At 41.5% G+C, this 12,396-nt stretch overlaps 1 protein-coding gene across 1 annotated transcript; it reads right to left on the bottom strand.

Moving 5' to 3' along the window:
- Positions 1-313: 313 nt before the first annotated feature.
- Positions 314-11,013, bottom strand: LOC110091438 (vomeronasal type-2 receptor 26-like). Its single transcript, XM_078378318.1, has one exon. The coding sequence runs from the start codon at positions 2,693-2,695 to the stop codon at positions 1,754-1,756; it is 942 nt and encodes a 313-aa protein (XP_078234444.1). The 5' UTR covers positions 2,696-11,013; the 3' UTR covers positions 314-1,753.
- Between the last annotated feature and the right edge of the window lie 1,383 nt (positions 11,014-12,396).

Raw genomic sequence — 12,396 nt, 5'->3', positions numbered from 1 at the left:
AAATGGCGAGCTCTTTTCTAGGGGAGATGTTCTGATAGATAGATACTGAGGTCCTAAATCATTTTAGGGCTTTCTAGGTCTGTACCAGGGAAAATCCTCATCATCATCATCTTGGGATTGCAGAGCTTTGAGGCACCGTGGATATCATCAGGACCAGCCACTGTTAAAGAGGCCCAGTAGGGAATTGAACTCCTCACTTCCGGTTCCACAGCTGGAGAATTAAACCACAGAGCTAGATAGCATTTCTATGAGGCCCCTACATTGCGTCAGAGGGCAAAAGGTGTAAGCAAGGATCACATGAGGCCATCCACAGTTGCAATTAATTTGAAGATTTATTTCAATCAAAGCAGGTAAGTAGGGAAAAAGATTCACAAAATGAAGTGACAATATAAAAGAGGTCCTAGGAAAATCAATGAATTTCTAAGACAAGACAATGCAGTGATGAAATGAAAACTTCAAAGCAGAACAACCTGTATTAAAGTTTCAGATGAAATTATGATTATGCAACATGAGCCAAAGTTAGCCCTTTTTAAAACACTATATTTACCCTAAACTTTAACCAGCCCTCCAGTTGAAGCTCATGGTGTTCCAGCTGTTGGACCTAAACAGTGAGGAAGGAAGACATATCACTACCTATTCTAAGGATCAGATTCCTGCCGAGTTCTGTGTTGGTGGATGACAGGCTGGGAGAACAAACTGCATTGTACTACTTTTCTTTATTCCCAAAAAGTAAACCTTCCCCTTGTCCCATGTCATCACATCCGGCCACACGGGAGCCACTCAAAGCATCTGACCATGTAGCCTGTCCACACTCTTCCACTGTCTTCCAGTTCAGGCAGAGTCTTGTTGCCACAGCAATCATCTCTCTCTCCCCTTTCTGCTCAAGCCACGAAGCAAACTCCAGACTGGGAGGAATCCTCAGCCACTTTTGCCTAAAGGAAACAGTCAACCGTGCCCTTCATGGAAACAAACCAAAGATCTCCTGACTGCCATTCTATAGGCAGACCATTCTGTAGGCCATATGTATTTTGCCCAGTGCACATTATATCTAAAAATTGGTCCTGATTAAGAAGCAGCACCTTGAATTGGGTGCAAAAACTGCCAGGGAGCCCACGTAGGCAAGCCAAGACATATGTGATCAGTCTTACAATCCCAGACTTTAGAAAACTGCTGGAGTTTTCCTATTGTTTTCAAGGACAGCCCTATGTTGAGCATCGCATTAGACTATTTTGTGAATTTGAATGCATTAACCAATCAGGCATTTCCTGTCCAGGTAGGGGAGAGCAACTGGACAATCAACTGAAGTTCAAAAAAGGTATTCAGAACCACAGCCGATGTTTCAGTTTCTATAGAGAGTTGAGTAGAGGGGCACCCTCAAATGTCAAACTTGATTTTCCAGGGGTCACAGAAGCCCATCCAGGCCAGGTAGACTTCCCTCCATTCAGTCCGATGGATCTCTCAGCAACAGGATTTCCATCATATCTGTACTCAGTTTCAAATTGGCCTCTGTCCACTCCATTATCATGGCTGGGCAGTGTTTAAGGACCTAAACATCATCTTCTACAAATAAAACAAAGGAAAGAAAGAGCTGCATGTCGCCATTATAATGGTGACAACACACCACAAAATTCCCAAAGACTTGGCGTAGTGGTTTCAGAAACTAGCGAGAACGAGTGAGAGTGACCAAGTCTACATCTAGTATAACATCATTTCCTTGGGAAGTATGTTTGTATGCTAGAAAAGTCTTTTCATTTCATTCTTTTTTCCACCTTCTAAGCTGCTCCTTGGTGTTCAATTCAGGCCTCAAGAGAATAATGTAAACCTTGGGAGCAAAGATGCAGATCAAGAGACCCGCACTGGAAGCTAAGATAGAGAAGATCTCCACAGCAACCATGTACTTCCCCTTGGTGCTCAAATAGGTGGGAACAAAGGACCCCCAAACACTGCAGAAGACCACCATGCTGAAGGTGATGAACTTGGCCTCATTGAAACTGTCTGGCAGCTTCCTGGCTAGGAAGGCCAATGTGAAACAGATGAGGGACAAAAAGCTTATATAACTCAGGACAAGGTAAAACATGACAACAGAGCCTCCATTGCATTCTGCAATGATCTCTTCAGTTATAGAGTCCATATCTAAATTTGGGGTTTGAGGCGATGTTCCTAACCACACAGAACAAATTCCTGCTTGACCCAAGGAGCAGGAGAGCACAATGCAGTTTGCTGTCCTTCTTCCCAGCCATTTCTTCATGTTGGATCGTGGTTTGGTGGCCATGAAAGCCGCAACCACGGTGATGGTTTTGGCCAATACACAAGAAATGGCCACTGAAAAGATGATGCCAAAGGCCGGTTGTTGGAGGAGGCAGTTCAGCCTTCTGGGTCGTCCAATAAAGAGCAAAGAAGAAAGGAAGCAGAAGAGGAGAGAGATGAGGAGGGTGTAGGTGAGGTCCCGGTTGTTGGCTTTGACAATGGGGGTGTCTTTGTGCTTCATAAAAGTTCTTAAGACCCAGGCTGTGATCAGGGAAAAAGAGAGAGCAACCAAGGCTAAACTCAACCCTAAAGGCTCTTCATAAGACATAAAGACTACATGTTTGGGCAGGCATTCATTTCTGCCCTCATTTGGATAGTTGTCTTCTGGACATTTGAAACAGTCATCCGTATCTGAAGAACAGAAACAGAAAACAGTGGGACAGAGCATAGAGAAATATTGAAATATAGCTTCATGGTCAATTCAAATATGCGATATAGACCTTTCTTACTCATGCTTGTAAAAAGATATTTGTACTCAAAAGGACAGCTGCCTGCTTGTTTCATGCATGTTAATAGTTTGATTTAAAAATGTCCTTAGTTGTGCTATAATTAGCACGATTGTTACATTGCAGCTGCTATATGAGTGATACGTCAGTTTAGATCACTGGTTTAATTAGATTAGATTAATTAGGTTTGGGACCTTGATACTTGGCGGAACGCCTACTCCCACCAAGATCTACCCATGTCACTCATGCGAGCCAGGAGGTGAGGCTGAGGAGCCTGACGCCGAGGGAGGCTCGGAGGGAAAAGATGTGAAACCAGGCCTTCTCGGCGGTGGCTCCTCGCCTTTGGAACAATCTCCCTCCTGAGATTCGCGCGGCCCCTACGCTGGGTACATTTAAAATTCAACTAAAGACATGGCTCTATGTCCAGGCCTTCCCTCCCGCCAGCGTTTAATCTAATTTAATTTAATTTTCTCTTCCTTATCTACCTATCATTTATGATTTTTGGTATGTTTTGTTAATAACCGATGTTTTGGTTTTATATTATTATAATGGTATATATCCTGTTGTTAGCCGCTCAGAGTGGTATAAATATACCAGATGGGCGGGATATAAATCAAATATGTCTCAGGAGAAGACACTGAGTTCTGATGCTTCTCTGAGGTTCTCCACGCATGGAGCAAACAGTCCTTGAGAGAGATATACATCCAAATATTATTTCTCCAGTTGAACCAGCTCATGGAAACAATGTTGCCTGTAGCTGCATATTGCAGCCAAAGGAAACGTTCTCAGTTTCCAGTTGTGGACGAAAACATCAGAATCACAGATAGTGAGGATTTATTTCTTTAAAATTATTTTTATGCTGCCTTTCTCCCCATACGAAACCCAAGGTGGTTTACAACAGATTTAAAAACACTATATAAATATCATATTTAGGAAAAAAAGAAATATCTCTTAAGATTCAAATAGAGTTTAGAAAAAATTCAAAATTTTTAAAGACCTGTAAGTGAAAAAGCCCCCTTCACGGATTGGTGCCTTGTCGTGGCAAAGGGGATTGAGTAATTCAGAGAAGCTATGGGCTATGCCGTGCAGGGAAACCCAAGACGGACAGGTCATAGTGGAGAGTTCTGTATGAGAAATCGGCTATATTCATCATATATTCTTCGCTCCATATTTGTAAAATTTTAAATTAGGACGAATATGGCTTGATGAATATTTCCTAGGCTTTATTCGTCTATATTTGTTACCCCCTTTGGGGGCCTCTCTGAGCTTCCTGGCGCCAATTCAAAGCCTTGGCCAATCAGGACAGAGATCCTGGATTGGCATGTCCAGACGCCATTAGCGCTGCTGAAAGGTGTATCTACTTTTATAGACGCTTCATATAAGCTTTTCCTGTCCGGCCGTTCCCCACTTCTGTTCTTGCTATGACGACAAAGGTCCGCATAGTCAAAGCTATGGTTTTTCCAGTAGCGATGTATGGAAGTGAGAGCTGGACCATAAAGAAGGCTGGCCGCCAAAGAATTAATGCTTTTGATTTGTGGTGCTGGAGGAGACTCTTAAGAATCCCCTGGACTGCAAGGTGATCAAACGTATCTGTTCTAAAGGAAATCAACCCTGAGTGCTCACTGAAAGGGGGGATCCTGAAGTTGAGGCTTCAATACTTTGGCCATCTCATATAAAGGGAAGACTCCCTGGAAAAGACCCTGATGTTGGGAAAGTGTGAGGGCAGGAGGAGAAGGAGACAACAGAGGATGAGATGGTTGGACAGGGTCATCGAAACTACGAATATGAATTTGACCCAACTCTGGGAGGCAGTGGAAGACAGGAGGGCCTGGCGTGCTCTGGTCCATGGGGTCACAAAGAGTCAGACATGACTTAATGACAAGTGTAAAAGCAACATTCCTGGGATGACTCACTGCTTAAAAGCCTGCTTGAAGTTGAACCAATGAGAGACTGAAATAGAGAAATATTTAATCAGAGGAAATTTAGCACTTCTGTGGACATTGTGTCTCTTACACTGACATGTTGAAAAACTACTGTGGACTCTAGATCAGTATAGATGTTATTGCATGTGTGTTGTTCCAAAGGAACCATAATAAACCCAAATTCAAGGACTCATTGGGTCTTTTCTTGGTCCCTTTTCCTTAATCCTCTTGTTTTCCCATGCCGGTTTGGATATCACTAAGCACTGGTTTTAAGCAAGACACCCCATCTTCCTGATCCTTATCTACCTGGCTTCTGTGATAACATCTGCAAAGCACCTCCTCTTACAATATCACAATGGAACCAATGACCACAGGATGTGGTGAGAACTCCACTGATGGAGACATTAAAGAGAAAATTCAACAACGCTTTGTCAGATCAGCTTTGATTTGGATTCCTGCCTTGAGCAGGGGGTTGGACTCGATGGCCTTATAGGTCCTCTCCAACTCCATTAGTCTAATGATTCTATGATCACAAGGATCTATTATGCATAAAGTTGGCACAAGAGGGCACTGTCTTAATCATTGGCCACTCAACAGCTTTATGATAATATACCAGTCCTGACAGTTATCCACTCCTTAATTTTGTCACTTGACAAAAGAACCTCCATTTTCTTTAGATGCCAGAAAAATTGGAATACTCACCTATCTGGTTTGAAATCTTCCCATCTGGGCATGGAGTGCAATCATAACAACAAAACTTCTGTCCTTCCTTGTTTTTCTTCTGAAAGCCAGGATGGCAGTACTCATTGCAAACTGAAATGGGGAGCACCTATCCACAAAATGAAGCCGAGTTGAGAAAGGTCATCAGAAAGACAAACTAAACATTCTTCCTAGTCAAATATCCCAGAGAAACAGGGCTGGCCAACAATGATCTTCTAAAGAATCTTACCTTGTTCCTTTCAGAGCCCATTAGTACTTTAAAAAAATGGAGAACAAGTATTCATTTCTCAATAAATGAATGAATGAATGAATGAATGAATGAATGAATGAATGAATGAATGAATGAATGAATAAATAAATAAATAAATAAATAAATAAGTACAAACAATAGCAAAAGAAACTTCATTCACCAAAATGGCCTCCTTACTAAAGAACCTTCCACAGTCCATACCTGGTTAAAGCCTCGGTGCCACACAATTTTATCCCAGTCTATCACAACTTCTTCTCCTTCACGAGCACCGGGAACCACCCTTCCAATTTTCACTTGATGGAAAGACTTGTTGGGGAAGATGACCACGTTCATGACGTCAAATCCACCTCCTATTTCTCTGTTCTCATTGAAGGACACTGTTTCTCCCTCTGAGTTATTAAAGGACAACCTTCGCAGGAACGGGTGAAGCTAGTTGAAAAAGGAAATAAAATGAGTGAGATTGAAATATTAGAAGAGACCGAAGCTAGGAGAAAAAGCCAAAAAATTTCTAGCCATATCTGGTCACGTTCCAGTTGAATATTTAGATTCATATGAACTTCCTCCTGTCTACCTCATCTCACGTATTCAACAAAGTAACAGTCACGTTTTTTTCTGACACATCTGTGGCACCTCATTAGATCATTGCAATAGCTTCTGCCATTACAATTGTACATGAGTTCATATTGATTAGGATATTGTCTTGGGTTTACTTACTTATTATTCTTTATGCTTATGCAGAAAGCCATGAATATTATGGGAAGTATTAAAAGAGGGTTTTATTTAAAACACTGAGGACTTAAATTCTATTTCAAGCTCCATTTCTGAGGAAGCAATGGGGGGAAAAATCATAAATGGCAATTATTAGCCATTCATGAAAAAGAAAGAGGAAGAAAACACCCTCTTATCAATGAATGCTAAAGTATTAGTCAAAAAATTTAGAAAGCTTTATAGATCTCACCTGCCAAGGCTGAAGTTGAACAACTGGGCCATCTCTCATAGTCTTGTGTCTCAATCTGGATGAGTACACAGCATGGAAAGTATGTGCCAGGGCATAGATGGCATTGTAGATACTATAACTGTGTCCAGTCAAGTGCATGTCAAAAACAGGCCTGGGAAGACTTGCCAGTTTCTCCTCTCCAGTACATTTTTCACTATCGGGAACTGTCTCTCCAAAGACACAGTCAAAGGCTTGTTCCCAGAAATCTTTCAGGAAACCATCTCTTTCATTCCAGCCAGGTTTGATCAACTCAAGAAACGCTCCAAATTCAAAAATGTCATTTGCATGAATCATAAAGGCAATAGTACCTTCAAACATCTGAAGATCCCAAAACTTTTGTGGTCCTGTTAATATAAAATCAATCTGAGTTGTGGTAATCCACACTTTTCTGTATATCCAATACGCAGTATATTCAGGATCTTCTATAAATATAATTGTTCTTAGCCATGCTATTGTCACAGACTCTCCATAGATGATACACGCACTGGCTTTTTCATCAGTTAAAGGTTCAAATATTTTCATGAGGACAATAAGAATTGATTCCTCCATGTCATCCAAATTAGGTTGTTCTGGAATTCTTTGTGTGAACGCTGAGCAGATTCCATTAGCTGAAAACAGTGATTCCATGGCCCGGATAAAATGTTCCCCGCTCTCATTATCTGTCACAAACATCCCAACCCATATCCATCTAAAATGATGAAGCAAGCGGATAATCCCCATATAATGACGGTCTTCATTGGGGACCATGTGATAGAAGTAAGGGCGCTGAGATGTATGAATCACCTCAGGATCCAAAGAGCCATAGGTGAACTATAAGAAAGAGTACAGGTATGGTTGTGATAATATTTCTACTTTATTTGCTTATTGTTGGAAATTTCTTATTTAATCCTTATTTTTCTTTGTTGTTTAGTTGTTATGTCTTGTCCGACTCTTCATGACCCCATGGACCAGAGCACGCCAGGCCCTCCTGTCTTCCACTTACTCTCGGAGTTGGGTCAAATTCATGTTGCTGGCTTCAATGATCCCCTTCGCAGATTGCTACCTTGTCATGGTGAAGGGGCTTGAATATTTCATAGAAGCTATGGGCTATGCCGTGCAGGGACGCAGAGGACGGACAGGTCATAGTGGAGAGTTCCGACTAAACGCCATCCACCTGGAGCAGGAACTGGCAAGCCACTCCAGTATCTTTGCCAAAAAAACTCCATGAACAGAAACGAAAGGCAAAAAGATACGATGCTGGAAGATGGGCCCCTCAGGTCAGAAGGCATCCAACACATTACAGAGGAAGAGCGGAGGACAAGGACAAGTAGCTCCAGAGCTAATGAAGTGGTTGGGCCAAAGCCGAAAGGACGTTCAGCTGTGGATGCACATGGAAGTGAAAGGAAAATACAATTCTGCAAAGAAAAACACTGCATAGGAACCTGGAATGTAAGATCTATGAACCTGGGTAAGCTGGATGTGGCCAAACAGGAGATGGCAAGAATAAACATCGACATCCTGGGCATCAGTGAACTAAAATGGATGGGAATAGGTGAATTCGATTTTCCCACTCTTTTGTTGACTATGAGGGCTATTTCATTTCTTCTATGGGATTCTTGCCCACAGTAGTAGATATCATAATTCTCTGGTCCTAGGGGTCACGAAGAGTTGGACATGACTAAATGACTAAACAACAACGAAAGCTTCAATTTGGTCTCCTAACTGTTAGAGTAGTACAGCAGTGGAACAAGTTACCTCGGGAGTTGGTGAGTGTGTCAACACTGGAGGCATTCAAGAAAAACCTGGCAGATATGCTTTGATGGTATTCTTGCACCGAGCAGGGGGTTGGACTTGATGGCCTTGTAGGCCCCTTCCAACTTCACTTTTCTATGATTTCACAATATTTACCCCTTTGTATATAAAATGACTCTGCAAGTGGCTTAAGTAGGGAAAACAAAAGGCATCTTTACTTACCGTTGATCTTCAACTACAATCAGGAGTATAAAAAGGATAAATAGAGAGATGGATCTCCCATCTATCTGGAAGAAGAAGAGATCCATGCAACCACATGGTCTGAAGGTCAGTAAGTAGAGAGAGCAAAACAAAGCTACAGAAGGCCAACAAACTGGAAGAGGGAATGGTTGCTTCCCTCAAACCCAGGAGAAAGGACTTTGATCATTGGTTAGTGACAGAAAACCTTCATCTTAGTTTGTGAAAAGAAACCTCCTTCCTCCCACTTAAACTCAGAATCATGACACAAGTTTGTTGCTATGTCTACATATATCTGGAACAAATATTTGCTGAAGGTAATTTCCAAACTTAACAGAAGATTATTGCAGGTTTTGTCACCTGCAAAATTAATTTGATTTCTACACCTGTATTTTCTCTCCTTCCTGAAAGCATAACTTTGCAGTGAAAATAATGGAGAAAAGGATTCACAGTTGTTTGCTATCCCATATATTGCTGCATTTAATCCTACCTGTGGCATTTTGTAGAGACTTAGGATGTCAGCCATGAGAAAGGAGGTGTCAGAGCCCAGTCCCCCCACAACTGCTTGGAGATTTTTCTCTTTCTCGCATTCATAATTGGGAACAAATCTCTGACAGTTGAAGAGGAGGTCGAGAGTGGACCGATAAGTCATCCTTGCATCCGAGTAGCTGTCAAGGATGTGGAAGCCAAGCGTGACATTCGGCAAGATCTTCGGGTTCTTGTTGATCTCATTGACCGCAAAGGCCATGGCCAGGGCATTCTGGTAGAATTTTGTCATCATGCTGCCAAGAGAGTGATTTAAAGATTGTAACAAAAATTCTACAGTCAATCAAGATCTAACACTGAAACCTGGTTATTTCCTCATCTGTTAATACAATCTCTTGTACATCTAGTGAGCTCTGCAGGCTGTTGATTGCAGGGGTGGTAAATCGGGCATATGTTAAAATAGAATTGCAACTTCAGTACTTCAGATTAGTCTTGCTGATTTATGCTGTGCTTGAAAGAGAATAGGGTTCTTTTTATTGCCATTCTCTGTGCACATAGCTTTAAGCTTAAGAGGATATAAAAAACAGAAGTCAAGCAATTAAGCAGATCTTGGAGCCTTACTTTTAAAAAAATGCATCATCATAACAATGGCAAGCTATTTTGGATAGGTAGGAAAAATGTTCCTGTAGGAAATTATACATTTATTATGGTTACGTTGACCAGCTAATTTGAGGGTCAATCCTTGGGGTGTTCTTATAAAAGCAAAATGAATAATGAATAAGTAGCATTTTCATCCAATTTCCTTGCAAGACATCTGTCAATTTATATACACAAGGCCACATATTTACTTTTCTTGAACTGGAGGTTTGAAAATTTATGGTTTCCTTTATGCTGATGAACCCAAGCACTGAGACCATTAAATAAACAGATATTTGTTCCACGTGACCTTGAGTAATCAACTTATTCTTAAACTTTGGATTTCAGAATTCTTTGACCATTACCGGCATCACTTGATTGCTATATTGTTGTGCTTTTCCTTGGCTAAACAATGCAAAGGATGTGGAGAGGAACAAATACTTACTTTACAACATCGAAAAGGTTCCGAGAAGGCTGTTCCTCGAAAGACCTTTCGTGGAAAACATAAATGATCTGAGTCAGAATCCCTCCGATGAGGAGTCCACCAGGCTGGTACCACTCATGAGGAACTGGGAGGGGATCCTTCACAGAACAACTCATCATCTTTCCTTCTTTGCACACAGCAGAATGATAACTGAGAGAATTGCGAATCTTGAACAGTATCGGAGAGGAACGTTGACAGAAATTGCACATGAATGGAAAGAACAGAGCCCTCACCGCCTCTTCCACCCCCAATACTCCTTCACAGAACAACTCATAGTATTTCCTTTCTTGCACAGAGTAGAATAGTAAACAGAGGACCCAGTACTAAGACAGTCCTGTGGCATCAAAAAAAAAAAAAATCCCTTTAGACACAGATTCTCCTCTTCTGGATCTAAACTACTGGATCTAAACTGCCTTGAATGAGTGATACTCATGCAGCAAGTCTTCATTAGAAAAGGAACTCCAGTGGCCTTTCTTCACCTATTGACAGATCTGTGGGTTGCAGCCCTTGAACAAGAGCTGAGATACACAATCTTCCTATTTCACCTCAGGCTGGAAAAACGAGAACAGGGGAAACTGACAGAAATAGAATTGACAAAGCCATCACAGCCTGTTTCCCCTACCACCACTCCCTGCCTTCAATTCCACAGACGGAATTTTTATAACTGTTTCCAGTCTTGTTTATTCATTCTATTCTGGAATACCCTGGAAAGCTTCTGGTGCTTTAGTCTAGTGATCAATTATAATCATTTTAATAATTACCAAGAACGGTAATTGCTTCTTCAGAAAATAGACTCTGCGTTGGACATTTGGGAATAAAACTGTCCAGATATTGCGTGTTATTTCTACAGCCTAATCAGACGAATAGTTGTAAAACTTTTCCAAACTGCTCATTAAAAGTAACTTTCTGAGATGAAGCCATTGGGTAGACAAAACTGTCCACATTGAAAGAAAATGAAATGACTGCCACAAATAACTACTTCTTCTTTCAAAACTGGAAATGCATGTGCCTCTCAGATACCTCCACTCTCTGTCTGTCTGTCTATCCATCTGTTCGTCCGTCCGTCCGTCCGTCCGTCTATCCATCCATCCATCCATCCATCCATCCATCCATCCATCCATCCATCCATCCATCCATCCATCCATCCATCCATCCATACATACATACATACATACATACATACATACATACATACATACATCACCGTTTTTTCTCCCCAAAGAGAGACATATGGTGCTTCATAACTAGTACAACCAAAGGATATAGAGGAACATGTAAGATACAATACTAATAGATTTCATGTTTAGAGGTATTTCGTAGTTTTTCACTATGGAACAGAATTTATCAATTACTTTCCCATGGAACAGAGGTCTCTTTCCTTGCAAGCAAAATGTGTTTCCCGGCTGCTACAGAACCACTGACAAAGATAGTCCTATATGCATGTATGAGAACATGTTTGAATAGGCTGAGCATGTGTACCTCTGTCCTGATCCACAAACTTGTGAATTCTCTTTCTTTAACCTTCCCCTTCTCCACCTGCCTTCTTTTAAGGGGGAAGGGCAGTCTACTTCCTAAAGTCAGTCGCTGGAGTAGATGAACCTACCAAATACAGTTGTGTGACAGATGTGAGAACACTTAGCACAAGAGGTTCTGCTGCCACAAGTGTTGTTCTACCAGTACAAGGTATCTCTGCCCTATATCAAACAGATTCCAGCTACAGTATATGTGATTTTGGATAGAATTGTCTCTCTGTTCTGGCAATGCAAAAAATCTATAACTATGTAGAATCTTTAAGACAAACCAAGTTATTTCAGGGTGAGTGTTGTCCAATTGCCATACACTTCTTCAGAAGACGTTGCCCAAGTTCTGAAGGAACTGTGCAAGGACCGTTTTAGTTTAGCCAACAAGTTTACATTACTTTTCCTGTCTTGTTAAGCAGGTGGACTCTCTAGGTCGCTGGTTCTTAACCTTGGGTTACTCAGGAGTTTTGGACTGCAACTCCCAGAAGCCTTCACCACCAGCTGTCCTGACTGGAGTTTCTGGGAGTTGCAGTTCAAAAGCATCCGAGTAACCCAAGGTTAAGAACCACTGCTCTAGGTTCTGCAGCCTCATCTGCATCTTTCTTACCATCTTACTTTGTGGCTGGCTGGCTGGCTGGTTGGTTGATTAGTTGACTGGTT

Source organism: Pogona vitticeps, chromosome 6, assembly GCF_051106095.1.
Source record: "Pogona vitticeps strain Pit_001003342236 chromosome 6, PviZW2.1, whole genome shotgun sequence".
NCBI lineage: Eukaryota > Metazoa > Chordata > Lepidosauria > Squamata > Agamidae > Pogona > Pogona vitticeps.
The sequence above is the reverse complement of the archived record's forward strand: the minus strand, read 5'-3'. Positions and strand labels throughout refer to the sequence as shown.

Bases quoted from the DNA above. Each gene is read 5' to 3' on its own strand.
- LOC110091438 (XM_078378318.1), bottom strand. From the start codon at position 2,695: ATGCTCTGTCCCACTGTTTTCTGTTTCTGTTCTTCAGATACGGATGAC.